The sequence below is a fragment of the Oncorhynchus mykiss genome, chromosome 23 (assembly GCF_013265735.2).
Source record: "Oncorhynchus mykiss isolate Arlee chromosome 23, USDA_OmykA_1.1, whole genome shotgun sequence".
In the NCBI taxonomy this organism is placed as follows: domain Eukaryota; kingdom Metazoa; phylum Chordata; class Actinopteri; order Salmoniformes; family Salmonidae; genus Oncorhynchus; species Oncorhynchus mykiss.
This window is the reverse complement of record NC_048587.1, coordinates 23,522,525-23,537,933: the sequence shown is the minus strand read 5'-3', so window position 1 is coordinate 23,537,933 and position 15,409 is coordinate 23,522,525. Positions and strand designations below refer to the sequence as shown.

The following is a 15,409-nucleotide window of genomic DNA, read 5'->3' as shown; positions in this document are numbered from 1 at the left end:
GTAACGAGTGGATGACAGAGGAGCCTCTTAAAGAAGAAGTTACAGGTCAGCCAGAAATCTTGCTTGTTTGTAGGTGACCAAATACTTATTTTCCACCATAATTTGCAAATAAATTAATAAAAAATCCTACAATGTGATTTTCTGGATATTTTTTTCTCATTTTGTCTGTCATAGTTGAAGTGTACCTATGAAGAAAATGACAGGCCTCTCTCATCTTTTTAAGTGGGAGAACTTGCACAATTGGTGGCTGACTAAATACTTTTTTGCCCCGCTGTATAATTGGTGCCATTGAAAAGAAAATACTTTGACGTTTGAAGAAATGTTAAAATTATGTAGGACGATATAACACAGTAGATATGCTGGGAGAAAATCCAAAGAAAAAACACCAGATTTTCTTTTTGAGCGACCATCCTCTTTGAAATTCAAGAGAAAGGTCATATTGAAAATTATCTCACTGTGGCTAATTCCTATGGCTTCCACAGGGTGACCGCAGTCTATGTTCAAGGTTTCAGGCTTCTAACTTCAAAAGCTAATAAGAATGATCAGTTTTAGCAAAGTCTTGGTTTGCGTGCGCTATGAAGACATTACGCACCTGCTAAAATCGTTTTCCTATTGAACATACTTCTTTCCGTACGAAATATCATAGTTTGATTACACTTTAGGGTATGAATAGAAATGTATTTTGACTTGTTGAAACAAAGTTTCGGGGTAGATTTTCAGATTCCTTTCTCTGCAGGTTGAACGAGTGGATTACTCAAATCGATGGCACCAACTAAACTGACTTTTTGGGATATAAAGAAGGATTTTATCTAACAAAACGACACTACATGTTATAGCTGGGACCCTTTGGATGACACATCTGGGGAAGATTTTCAAAAAGTGAATATTTAATCATTATTTGTGAATGTATGAAACCTGTGCCGGTGGAAAAATATTTTGATGTGGTGTACCGTCCTCAAATAATTGCATAGCATGTTTTCGCTTTAATAGCTACTGTAAATCAGACAGTGCAGTTAGATGAACAAGAATTTAAGCCTTCAGCCAATATAAGACAATTATATGGACATAAATGTTTAAAACCCTCTGCACCTACAGTCACTGTTTATCACTCATTCTTCAATCTTTCCACCCACTCTCACAAACTCCATCTCGCTCTCTCTCTGTCTCTGTCTCTCTCTCTCTCCCCTCCATCAATTAACCCTCTCTATATCTCTCTGACTAACTTACTTCTCCATCTCTTGTTCTGTTTTTTCTCCCTTTATTCTCTCTTCCTCTGTCTTTATCTGCCTATCCTCCCTCCAACCCAATCCATCTATCTGACTCATCTATATTTTTCATATCTGTCCTTGCCACCCTCTGAGAGAAAATGGCTTTTTCCAATGTGACATCAGGATCAATGACAACATTGTCCTTGGTGCTGAACATTCTATAACAAGTCACAATAACTACAACTACTACGTACAAACTGTCTTTTCACTCCTCCAGGTATCTCGATGACGAAGCTCTCAATATATTTCAATGGCAGTAAGCATAATTATAAAGCGGTATCTGACAGCTAACCCAGAGCAGTCTCCTCTAGATACCAACCTCTAACTCTCTCTTTCCTTCCCTGCTGATACCACCAGCACCAGTTCATCTCCCTCCAACCACCTCCCCCTCAACCTCCACCTCTCCTCCTCCCTCGCCTGCTCCATGCTCACACAAAGCACTTTTCAAACATCATCACACATTCCTCTCCTCTGTGCACGTGACAGCCTGCTCAGTGCTCAGGGGCTACCATTTTAAATGGAGAGAGGTTCTGGTGGGTGGATGGTAGTATGCTTTGTGCATCATAACAGGTCATCTCTGGTTCTAATTCGGATTGCCTCCAGGGGCATGATACCGTGGTTTGAGGGTTACAGCACTACCACTAGACCAGCCCTCAAAACAAAACCAAAATCTCTGGTTGATGTTTGGTACATGATTACCTTGATTTCAGTTTGAAGGTGGATTTGCTTACCTTGATGATGATGATAAATTTGGTGTACAGGTCTCTGCTGACTGGTTTCAGGAGCAGGAGCGCTGCAGTCGTCCTGTTCAGGGAGAAGTACTCTGGGTACGTTGAGGGCTGACCTGAGGTAAAACAAAGAATGAACATTGCTTTTTTGGTGCTTTCGGGTATGAATGTTGACCAGTGATAATACATTATTAATTGGACAATAAAGGATTGAAGTGAGATAGTGGGATCGATCATGCAAACATCCATGTGACTTTAAGCTCAGTGAGGAACCTACCAACCAGTATGTAGTAATGGATCTCTGGCCTTTTAGAGGGGGGCTGGATGTTCCTGTCCATGTCCACAGCTCGGATAGGTGGGGTCACCTCCAGCGGGTTCAGTTCTCTCTGAAAAGGAGGTAGGGAGGAAAAAGGGGGGAGTCAGAAACCAATGAACTGTGTAAGTGGTTTGTATCGCCCATTACAATGTTAAGCCTTTTGCAACCAAGGGAACATTTATTAAATGTACAGTGCCTTCAGAAAGTATTCACACCCCATGCTTTTTTTCACATTTTGTTGTGTTACAGCCTGAATTTTGTGTCACTGGCCTACACACAATACCCCATAATGTCAAAGTGGCATTATGTTTAGAAAAATGTTTACAAATGAATAAAAAATGAACAGCTGAAATGTCTTGCGTCAATAAGTATTCAGCCCCTATGTTATGGCAAACCTAAATAAGTTTAGAAATAACAATTTCCTTAAATCACGTAACAAGTTCCATGGATTCACTCTGTGTGCAATATTAGTGTTTAGCATGATCTTTACACTACCTCATCTCTGCAGCCAACACATACAATTATCTGTAAGGCCCCTTAGTTGAGCGGTGCATTTCAAACACAGATTCAACCACAAAGACAAGGGAGGTTTTCCAATTCCTCAAAAAGAAGGGACAGCCCTTTGAGCATGGGGAAATTATTAATTGGATGGTGCATCAATACACCCAGTCACTTCCTTCCTAACTCAGTTGCCCGAGAGGAAGGACAATGCTCAGGGATTTCACCATGAGGCAAATTATGGCTTTACTACAGTTACAGAGTTTAATTGCTGTGATAGGAGAAAACTGAAGATGGATCAACAGCATTGCAGTTACTCTACAATACTAACCTAAATGAGAGTGAAAAGAAGGAAGCCTGGACAGAATAAAAATGTTGTCTTTGCAATAAGGCATCCTGTTTGCAATAAGGCAAAAATGTAAAACTGCAAAAATGTGGCAAAGAAATTAACTTTATGTTCTGAATACAAAGACTTACAGTGCATTCGGAAAGAATTCAGACCCCTTGACTTTTTCCACATTCTGTTACGTTACAGTCTTATTCTAAAATTGCTTAAATTGTTTCTTCCACTCATTCATCTCTACACAATACCTGATATTGACAAAGCAAAAACAGGATTTAGACAGTTCTGCAAATGTATTAACATTTTAAAACTGAAATATCACATTTACATAAGTATTCAGACCCTTTACTCAGTACTTTGTTGAAATAACTTTGGCAACGATTACAGTCTCGACTTCTGCATTCCTCTCTGCAGATCCTCTTAAGCTCTGTTAGGTTGGATGGGGAGCGTCGCTGCACAGCTATTTTCAGGTCTTACCAGAGATGTCCGATCAGGTTCAAGTTTGTGCTCTGGCTGGATCAAGGACATTCAGAGACCTGTGTGCTTAGGGTCGTTGTCCTGTTGGATGGTGAACCTTCACCCCATCTGAAGTCCTGAGCGCTTTGGAGCAGGTTTTCATCAAGGATTTCTCTGTCATTTTCTCCATTCATCTTTCCCTTGACCCCTCCCAGTCCTAACCACTGAAAAACATCCCCACAGCATGATGCTGCCACCACCATGCTTCCCCATAGGTATGGTGCCAGGTTTCCTCCACACGTAACGCTTAGCATTCAGGCCAAATAGTTCAATCTTGGTTTCATCAGACCAGTGAATCTTGTTTCTCATGTTCTGAGAGTCTGTTTCCAAACGTCTTCCATTTAAGAATGATGGTGGCCACTGTGTTCTTGGGGACCTTCAATGCTGAAGACATTTTGTGGTACCCCCGAATCCCCGGTCTGAGCCTCGACACAATCTTGTTTTGGCGCTCTATGGACAATTCCTTCAACTTCATGGCTTCGTTTTTGCTCTGACATGCACTGTCAACTTTGAGACCTTATATAGACAGGTGTGTTCCTTTCCTAGTCATGTCCAATCAATTTAATTGACCACAGGTGGAGTCCAATCAAAGTTGTAGAAACATCTCAAGGATGATCAATGGAAACAGGATGCACCTGAGCTCAACTTCGAGTATCATAGTAAAGGGTCTGAATACTTATGTAAATAAGATTTTTTTGTTTTACATTGTTGTGAAATTTGCAAAAATGTCTAAAAACATGTTGTCGCTTAGTCATTATGGGGTATTGTGTGTAGATTGATGTGTAAGTTTTTTATTATTATTATTATTTTAGAATAATGCTGTAACGTAACAAAATGTGGAAAAAGTCAAGGGGTTTGAATACTTTCCAAATGCACTGTAGGTAGGTCCCATGGTGTTTATACTTGCGTACTATTGTTTGTACAGATGAAAGTTGTACCTTCAGGCATTGAAATTGTTCCCAAGGATGAACCAGATTTTTGGAGGTCTACAGTTATTTTTCTGAAGTCTTGGCTGATTTCTTTTGATTTTCCCACGATGTTAAGCAAAGAGGCACGGACTTTGAAGATATGCCTTGAAATACAACCACAAGTACACCTCCAATATGTCAATTAGCCTATCAGAAGCTTCTGAAGCCATGTCATCATTTGCTGAAATTTTCCAAGCTGTTTAAAGACACTGTCAATATAGTGTATGTAAACTTATGACCCACTGGAATTGTGATACAGTGAATTGTAAGTGAAATAATCTGTCTGTAAACAATTGTTGGAAAAATTACTTGGTGTCATGCACAAAGTAGATGTCCTAACTGACTTGCTAAAACTATAGTTTATTAACAAGAAATGTGTGGAGTGGTTGAAAACAAGTTTTAATGACTCCAACCTAAGTGTACGTAAACATTTGACTTCAACTGTAGGTCCTGGGTGGCAGGGAGTTTGGCCCCAACTTGACAGAGCTTGAATAATCTTTAAAAGAATAATGGGCAAATATTGAACTCATTTAGGTTTGCCATGACAAAGGGGTTGAATACTTATTGACTGAAGACATTTCAGCTTTTCATTTTTAATTTATTAGTAAACATTTCTAAAAACGTAATTCCACTTTAAAATTATGTGGTATTGTATGTATTCCAGTGACACAAAATATGAATTTAAAATATGAATATTAAAATATAAATTTTAAATTCAGGCTTCTAAAAGTCAAGGGGTATGAATACTTCCTGAAGGCACTGTAAGTTCCCAAGTAAAACTTTAGTGGCTCATCATATCTGTCTGTTGCTGGGTTTTGCCTATGGTAAAACCACCCCTCACAGTGTGGTTCATACCGGTTGGGTGAACTCTGGTATGGTGATGCGGTAGGTGAGGGGGTTGCAGTCATGGGTGTTATTGACCAAGACACAGGGCAGGAACATAGGCCCCAGGTCATCTCCATCCAGAACGTCTATGGTCAGCGTGGTCGTAGTAGTCCGCCTGTTGGCATTGTACAGAGCACGGTCCTATCGGATGGAAGTCAACATTGTATTTAACAAAGCCATGAATGAATAACACTTTAAAATATAATCAATATAAATTAATCAATCAATCATGAGACCTATTTCTCTTTTCAATTCCATGATCAACTTCATAAACTTACTGAACATTTAGTTTGATAAATACATTTCATCATCACTCTACCTCTACTTCAAATATCAATTGTAACAACCCCTCTAATTTCCTACATCTTTACCATCTTAAGACACTCAGAGATATTCGACATATACCCATACCCTTACTCAAGGCATCAGATTCTAGAAAGCAAGTGTACAGTTACCTTTTTCAAGGACAACAATATACAGACAGTACACAAACGAACATGCACACGAGAAATTATAAAAGTAATTGCAGTATATGTTCTTGCAATTTCCTTCTCCCAAAACTCTCTGAGCAGCACTTCACATTGTCACAATAATTTAACCCTGACATAAGCAGCAGAGGTCCAATTAATGCCATCTCCTGCCATGCAGCTAACACAGACATATGGAAATGTCTGCTCTACCCAAAATTACAACCAAGTAATTGCAGCATTACCACAAAAATGGAAGAGGCAAGTAGAAGGGGAAAAAGGTAAGAAACTTGTATGTCGGCCCTGTATTAAAGAACATAAATGGTTAAAGAAAAGTGTGATAAATAAAAACATATAACAATTTCATTTAAGGACCAATAAACTGACAGCTGTGACATATAAATTGCAAAATAGTTGGGAAGAGATTTTCGATGTACCCAATCCATGGCACATGGTTTATGAATTGATACGCAAAACAACGCCGGATTCAAAACTTCTAATTTTTAATTTAAATTACTATACAAAATTATTGCAACTAATAGAATGTTATATATATGGGGGATACAATCTTCCCAGCTCTGCAGATTCTGCTGTGAGGAGGCATTTATTTTGGTATTGTCCATATGTAGCTCATTTTTGGTCACAGGTCCAGGAATGGCTGAAGAATTGCAACATTTGCCTAGAACTAATGCTACAGATAGCAATACTGGGTGATTTGAAAAGCCATAGTCAATCAATCAATAATATAATAATTATTTTAGCAAAAATGTTTATTTTTAATTTACAATCTGTAGAAGCTATGAGAATAGAAAGGTTCAAATATTTTGTGAAGCATCACACCACAGTTGAAAAATATATGGCAAATAGAAATCCGAAATGGATGATGTTAAGAGATAGATGGGAGGGGTTGAATGGAGCTGAAGGGTGGGACTAATAACAAGATACTGTAAACAATGTAAAACATACGGGATCTGTAAAATGTATATAGGTTCAGAACTTTTGTGAAATAGCACAGTTACATTTAGAAATCAAACTGGATGGACATCAGCAATAGAGGAAGGACTAAGAACAAACAAGAGAGAACTATTGTAAAGTAGACTGTGTCTGTAAAATGTGTATAAGATGTGTAAATTGAAGGTAAAAGCCAAAGTGTTTTTTAGTTTACTCTATATAGGTATATGTGTATATGTATGCATGCGTGTATGGGATATATATTTACCCCAAAAATATATGGGGGATTGGAAATGATGCAGAACAATTACATTGACGGAAGCAACATTCTTTCCGCAATACTAAGCTGATCCACCCCTTAGAAAAATAAGAAAGAAAAATGCCATGTCCTTCTCCCTCTAAACTCTTCTGACATTGGTAAAGGTAAGATGAAATCTCTGGGAGCAGCTTAGGCCCCTGTCATCCATATTTACTGGGGAAATAAAGCAAATAAATCCCTTTCCTCTGTTCCTCTTTATATTAGTCTGTCTGTCTCTGTGACATTCTGTCTTCTCCCTATCTCAATCCCCCTTTCCTGTCTTCATTTTCTTCTTCTTCTCCTGTGTAATCATACTGTCAAAATCAAATCAAATTTTATTTGTCACATGCGCCGAATACAAAGGGTGTAGGTAGACCTTACAGTGAAATGCTTACTTACAAGCCCTTAACCAACAATGCAGTTTTATGAAATACCTGAAAAAAGTAAGATAAAAATAACAAGTAATTTAAAAACAGCAGTAAAAATAACAATAGTGGAGCTACATACAGGGGACAACAGATCATAGTCAATGTGCGGGGGCACCGGTGTCGAGGTAATTGAGGTAATATTTCCGTAGGTAAAGTTATTAAAGTGACTATGCATAGAAAATAACAGAGAATAGCAGCAGCGTACGTTGTCTGGGTTGACATTTGATTAGATGTTCAGGAATCTTATGGCTTGGGGTAGAAGATGTTTAGAGGCCTTTTCGCTTGGCCCTCTGTGATGTATTGGGCCTTACGCACTACCCTCTGTAGTGCCTTGCAGTCGGAGGCTGAGCAGTTGCCATACCAGACAGTGATGCAACCTGTCAGGATGCTCTCGATGGTACAGCTGTACAAAACCTTGTGAGGATCCGAGGACCCATGCCTTAGTCTCCTGAGGGGGAATAGGTTTTGTCTTGCCCTCTTCACAGCTGTCTTGGTGTGCTTGGACCATGTTCGTTTGTTGGTGATGTGGACGCCAAGGAACTTGAAGTTCTCAACCTGCTCCACAACAGCCCTGTCGATAAGAATGGGGGTGTACTGGGTCCTCCTTTTCCTGTAGTCCACAATCATCTCCTTTGTCTTGATCACGTTGAGGGAGAGGTTGTTGTCCATACACCATACGGTCAGGTCTCTGACCTCCTACCTATAGGCTGTCTCATCGTTGTCAGTGATCAGGCCTACCACTGTTGTGTCATCTGCAAACTTAATGATGGTGTTGGAGTCATGCCTGGCTGTGCAGTTATGAGTGAACAGGGAGTACTTGAGGGGACTGAGCTCGCACCCCCTGACGTGGCCCAAGTGTTGAGGATCAGCGGGGCAGATGTGTTGTTACCTACCCTTACCACCTGGGGGCGGCCCGTCAGGAAGTCCAGGATCCAGTTGCAGAGGGAGGTGTTTAGTCCCAGGGTCCCTAGCTTAGTGATGGGAACTATGGTGAGGGCACTATGGTGTTGAATGCTGGGCTGTAGTCAATGAATAGCATCTCACACAGGTGTTAATTTTGTCCAGGTGGGAAAGGGAAGTGTGAAGTGCAATAGAGATTGCATCATCTGTGGATCTGCTGGGAGGGGGGGGGAATGCAAGTTGGAGTTGGTCTAGTTTCTGGGATAATGATGTTGATAATGATCACAGGTAGGATAACAGTGTCCGATTCATAATCCTTGTCAGGGACTCCTCACCGCTACTGACCAGGAGAAATAGGCACGGCCTACAACCTTTATTTAACTGGACAAGTCAGTTAAGAACAAATTCTTATTTATAATGATGGCCTACTCCGTCAAAACCTGGACGATGCTGGGCCAATTGTGCACAGCACTATGGGACTTCCAATCACGGCCGGATGTGCGACAGCATGGATTCGAACCAGGTACTATAGTGACGCCTCTTGCACTAAGATGCAGTACCTTAGACCGCTGCACCACTCGAGAGCGCAAACTAGCCTAATTAGCACCACTTGATTTCCCATATGTCTACCTCCCTCCTGTGGCCTGTTGGTAGTCTGGGGGCCACTGCCACTCCCTATGGGAGTGATTTGAGTAAGTGCCGCGAGAAAAAACCTGTGCGTTAGGGCGCGAATTGGTCACAGCCATTCCTTTGTTCCAGCACTCCTGGGAAGAGCAAACGATGCCCGGTTGAATTGAAATTTGTTTTGTGTGTTAAAAACATCATAAAGCTTGCTTCTGCACTTAGTTTGACCTGTTTAGTCGACATATATGTAATTTTGAAGTTTTGATGCGCAACTTTTCCGGACCAGAGGACATTTTGGGTGCATTTCAGCTGATGTTATTAGCAGTAGCTAATACAAAGACGCAAGACTTGAAACCAAACGATGTATTGGGTAAGTATGAACCCTTCCAGAACATTCTGAACGAAGACCATCGAAGATAAGGGAATATTTATACTTAAATCTGTGTTTCTGTTGACTCCAACATTACGGAGAAATGTAGCTTGTATCTGAGCGCCGTCTCAGCATATTGAATAGTGTGCGATTTCTGTAACGTTAAAATAAATGTAACAAAGCGGTTGCATAAAGAAGCAGTGTATCTTTCTAACTATATATAGAACATGTATATTTAGCCAAAGTTTATGATGTCTATTTACGTTATCTTGCCGCGCTACCTAGATTTCCTGCGGACATTTTTGAGTAATTTCTGAACATGAGCTCATTGTAAATGGACATTTATGGATATATATGGCATATTATTGAAAAAAAAAAAAATGTACTGTGTAACATGTCCTATTACTGTCATCTGATGAAGATTTTCAAAAGGTTAGTGAATGATTTATTTTTTAATCCTGCTTTTATAATTTTATATTTTCTGGGACAAAATGGCTGCCGCTTGTCTTGGTTTCGGTGGTGGTCTAATATAAATATGTGGTGTGTTTTCGCAGTAAAACATTTAAAAAATCTGACATGCTGGGTAGATGAACAAGGTGTTTATCTTTCATTTGAGCTATTGGACTTGTTAATGTGTGGAGGTTAAATATTTCTAAGAATATTTTTGCGTTCCATGCGCCACGGTTTGAGCTGAACGGGGGGGAGGAGTTCCTCTAGAGGTTTTAAATCCACAGACTTGGTGGAGACAACCAAGCACTAAAGGTGTTCCTTGGTAAAGATTGCCACTCCACCACCTTTGGAACATCTGCTTTTTGTCGAAAAAGATTATAACCAGAAAGGTTAACATCAGTGTTCAAAAAACTCTTTCTTCACGTCTCAGTAATGACCAACACATCTGGATTGGAACTATGAACCCACACTTTCAATTTATACATTTTAGGTATTTTGACGTCCGGATAAAAAGCGTTCCCAAAGTAAACTGCCTGTTACTCAGACCCAGAAGCTAGGATATGCATATAATTGGTATATTTGGATAGAAAACACTCTAAAACACTCTAAAATAATGTCTGTGAGTATAACAGAACTGATATGGCAGGCAAAACCCGAGGACAAACCATAAAAAAAAGAAAATCAGCCTACCACTGTTTCCAATGGCTTTCATGTTTATTAGGAGGCCAAAACCTCCCAGATTGCAGTTCCTAGGGCTTCCACCAGATGTCAACAGTCTTTAGAAAGAGTTTCAGGCTTGTTTTTGGAAAAATTAGCAAGAAATTGTAGTTTTTCTAAGTGGCTCCCATTTTGGCTGTGCGTGGATGAGAATGTGTTCTTGTTGTTTATCTCCGGTAAAGACAATAGCGATTCCCCGTCTTAAATTGTATCATTTATTTACGTATTAGGTTACCTTAGGTTTGATAATAAATGTTGTTTGATTTGTTTGGATAAGTTCATTGGTAACGTTTGGGATTCATTTTGTATGCATTTTGAAGGAGGGAAACCGGTGGATTATTGAATGAAGCGCGCCAGCTAAACTGAGTTTTTGGGGATATAAAGAAGGACATTATCGAACAAAAGGACCATTTGTGATGTAGCTGGAACCTTTGAGTGCCAACAGAAGAAGATCTTCAAAGCTAAGGCATTTATTATATCTCTATTTCTGACTTTTGTGGCGCACCTGCCAGGTATTTTTGAAATCTGACACAGAGGCTGGATTAACAAGAAGTTAACAAGAAGTTCAGCTTTATTTTGATGTATAACACATGTATTGTCATGAATGTTAAATATTTATATTTCTGTCATTTGAATTTCGCGCTCTGCAATTTCACCAGATGTTGTCGAGGTGGGTCACTAGTGGAATGCCTGCGCTACAAAGGTTAATGTGCAGAAAACCCAGGTTTTTATGAGAGCAGAAATCAGTGAAGCATATAGCATAGCACAAGTCAGAATTGGGGCTAGCAACCATAGATGGGCCAGGGTGTACATGCACATTTCCAGATATCATCAGCAGTAACACAATCAGGGAACAGCAGACGACAGGGAGAACTCTGCAGTGTTCATTTATGACATTTGAATGTGCATTAGATGGCAACAAGATCATATTGTACAGCAATTCCATCAGGTAAAAATAATACAAAAGCCGGCGAAAGGTGGTTAGATGAAGATTGGAGGACAAGTGTCCGTGGAACCAATAGAGAGTCAGACTCTCGAGTGTGGGAACAAACATAGTCTGTCCCACGGTAGGGTAAACAAGCAAGTTCATAGTCAACAAATCCCACAGGAGTCATGAGGCAAATAGCATAAAGCACAAGAAAAAAATATGACGATTTGGGGCTAGCCATTGCAAGTTCAGAGTCACTCGCCCCAACAGTGAGTGTGTGCTGGAGGCGAGCGAAAGCTTAGGAGAGAGGGGGGTGTGTGGCGGGGTTACCTGTACCAAACAGGGGGAGACAGGCCAGGGCAGACGGTGAACAAATCGCCAGGTGGAATCCAAGCAGCAAAGCAGCAGGCAACGGGAGTAGGTGTCACACCCACTTGGGAGAATATTTACTTATTGAATTAATTGTAATTTATCTTTCTTCTTGGCTTTAAAAGAAGCTTCATATTAAATATTACTCACTCAGTGCCAGGTTGAATGGTGTTTGCTGGTCATTGGTTTGCCAGAGCATTTGCTGTATAGACCTTGGAAATAAGAATCTTTGGTAGTAGGAATCCTTCCAGGTTATTTTGTCCAAAATCAAGTTGTAGGTTTTTTTTTTAAAAACATGCTGAAAAAATGTGGGAGCCCATCTGCTCATGATTTCTCTATCTCTCAAGGCTTGACGTGACATTATGACACCAGGCATAATAAATTCGATCAGACGTATCCCATCAAAGGGATGCTGACTAAAAGTGGGTTAGATCTGAAGTCAGTGGTCTCCCTCACCACAGATGGAGCTCCAGCCATGATAGGAAGAGGGAGGGGACTGGTGGCACGTTTGAAAGAGGACCACCCTGACCTGAAATCATATCTCTCCTGTGTCTTGGAAAATAGTATTCTGAGGTCATGAAAACAATGATGAAACTGATTAACTTTTTGAGAGCAACACAGCCTGTTACAAGGCATTCTGAGGCATACTACTGCACAACAGATGGCTCAACAAAGGCCGGGTTTTGGAATGCTTTAGGGCCATACAGGAGGAAATCAAAACTTTCCTATCAGAGCAAAATAGTGACTAGGCAACTCAGTTTTCTGAGTTTTTGGAAGATGAGTAGAAGATGGAAACAGTTGTATTTTTGACATACATTGCATCACGCCTTAATCAGCTGAATGTTAAGCTGTAGAGACGGGACAACACAGTGTGTGATATAACAGCAGTCCAGGCTTTACAGAAGAAATGTGAGGTTTTCAAGAAGGATCTCCAGGGAGAACTTGTCCACTTCCCCAATCTTCTGGTGTAAACACAGGGAGACACAGATGTCTCCAACCATGATGATTTCACCCAGAAGCTGATCGATAACTTCGATAACAAGGATCGCTTTGATAACTTCACTGTTGGAAGAGAACTGCTGCTGCTCATCCAGAACCTCTTCTTGGTCATAAACATGACAAAGTTGTCAAAAGAAGCAAAACAGATCTTCAGATTGGTAGATTTTGCATCACTGCAAATGAAGTTGATTGAGCTGCAAGAAAATGTGGGTTTGAAGGAGCAGGCTGGTGATTGTGACCCTGTCACTTTCTGGGGGAAGATGGTGCCTGCAACTTGTTCCACTCCCATACTGTGAACAACAACTCCTTGTGCCTTTTCTAGAACATGACATAGCTTTAGATGGTAACACTGGATAACTGCCTTCACTTGTCTCAGTGTTGAGTTCCATCTTGTGTTGACAGTGGCAGGGATGCCTCTTTCCCCAAATTCAGCCTCAAACACGTCTTTGAATGTTGTGCTTGTATGCAGCAGTGAGCTGATTTTTGATAACTTTGAAATAGAAGGAGTTATCATTTTTGTTTCTTTCAAGCCATCTCCCACTGCAAGCGCAGTGTTTTTGATTCTAAAATCATCATATTTGTGACTCAAGTCCAAGTCATGTGACTCGAGTCCACACCTCTGACTTACAGTATATGTTAAACTAGTCTATGTATAATACAGCCATAATGTATATCTTCTTATGCCATTATTTAACTGTCTACTTTAATTAAATGCTCTGTTTACTCATTGCTGTGTATCTTTGTTTCCTCTGTAGAACCATAAACGTTTAAAACATTAGATTAAGGCCAGCAATGTACAACCATCAAAATAGTCTAATAACTCACAAGCAAGTATAATTATGCCACTTTTATTCCATAACTAGACATATTTGTCTGTCAAGCAATTCATTCAAAACAGTCAAATAATCAAAGCTTCTAGAGGCTGATGATTTAATTTATGGATAAACAGTTTGCAAAAGATGTACTATAATTGCCAACGAGAAATCATCTTCTTCCAATTGCGTACATTTTCCTTTGAGTAATAACAGATAGCTAACTAGTAAGGTTTTGTTTTGTCTGGTGATGGCAAACTTAAAGAAGCATCCACCAATCTAAGTAACGATTACTAATTTACCCAATCTAAACGATTTGGACAAAAAGAGGTCCATAAACCAGGGGTATTTAACTACTATTTGAGAAGGCCCAGTCACTCAAAATTCCTAGGTGGCAAAGGTTCGGATGGATATTGTCATGAATTGGTGTAGTAGCAAACCCCCACCTCGCGACACCATGTTTCATGTATGTTTATAGAGGGCCACATGGGCACATAATCTGGCCATGTTAACTACAAGATTTAGATAGCTGGTTGGCATAACTTACCTACCTAGCTAACATGGGCTAGTTGTTCAACTGGACACTTCTGACAGGTTAATTACATGAGAGGAAAACCACCAAATTTTGTGCATTCTACTATTACAATTCTTAATTTAACAGCGTTACATTAAAAGCCTGACAGAGTGTTTTTGCAAAACACCAATCCATTACCTTAGCCAGGGCAAAAAACGTAAACTCTTTCAGAATATTATTCAATCAAGCTTTACACTGTCAATACCAAGTAAAATATTTACAAAAAACAATTTCAAGAGGATCAATTTTATTCATTCATATGCAATATGCACAAACACACAGTCATGCGCCTACACACTTCTGGCATCTACACACAAACAAACAAAGGAAATAGCAAAGTGTCTCACGTTGGCTTGAACAATGACCAGGTAGCGTGTTCTCTCTTCGTAGTTTAGTCTCTCAGCCAGAACAATGTACCCAGAGAGAGTATTCCCTACAACCACAGTTTCATTAGACACCTGATAGAGAGAGAGAGAGAGAGTGTACACTCATAGTTTTCATTAACAACATACATTGTTCCACCTAAATAAGTCAGTCTTCAGTAAGAAAGCATTACATCCACGTACTGGGTCATTGGGGTTGTACTGGATGCCATATTCTATCTGTCCGTTAGGCCCATCATCGATGTCTGTGGCTCCATTGTCTTCACCAAAGCCTGTGAATATGATGGTCCCGGCAGGAGTGAGCTGGAGGCAGAGATAGAGGGAGCAAACCGTCATCAGGCATGTCACTCTGTCAGGACATTGTAACAACTCTATCTCACAGAAATGACTGACCCCTCCCAAGGTCACAAGGACACTCACAAGGACACAGTGTGTCTTCAATAGAAGATGGCCAAATACTGCCAGAAGAGTGAGAAATTGAGACCTTTGTCGTTATGCTATAGAAAGAGTGAATGAATGAACTGATTTGAAATGAAAACATTGTCATCAGCAGCCATGAATGTGTGTTTCTCTGGGGGTCTCTGCACCCAACTGACAGCCATAACAACCACTCAGAG

The 15,409-nt window shown here is 40.1% G+C and overlaps 1 protein-coding gene across 1 annotated transcript in view; it reads right to left on the bottom strand.

Annotated features, from left to right (window-relative positions):
* Positions 1–15,409, bottom strand: part of LOC110502464 (protocadherin-15-like) — a 278,820-nt gene that overhangs the window by 194,968 nt on the left and 68,443 nt on the right. The window contains exons 7-11 of the mRNA XM_021580491.2: positions 14,976–15,095; positions 14,757–14,867; positions 5,493–5,663; positions 2,274–2,382; positions 2,000–2,112 (exon numbers count right to left, since the gene is read on the bottom strand). Coding sequence (XP_021436166.2) covers positions 2,000–2,112; positions 2,274–2,382; positions 5,493–5,663; positions 14,757–14,867; positions 14,976–15,095 — 624 coding nt within the window. The remainder of the gene's footprint in view (positions 1–1,999; positions 2,113–2,273; positions 2,383–5,492; positions 5,664–14,756; positions 14,868–14,975; positions 15,096–15,409) is intronic.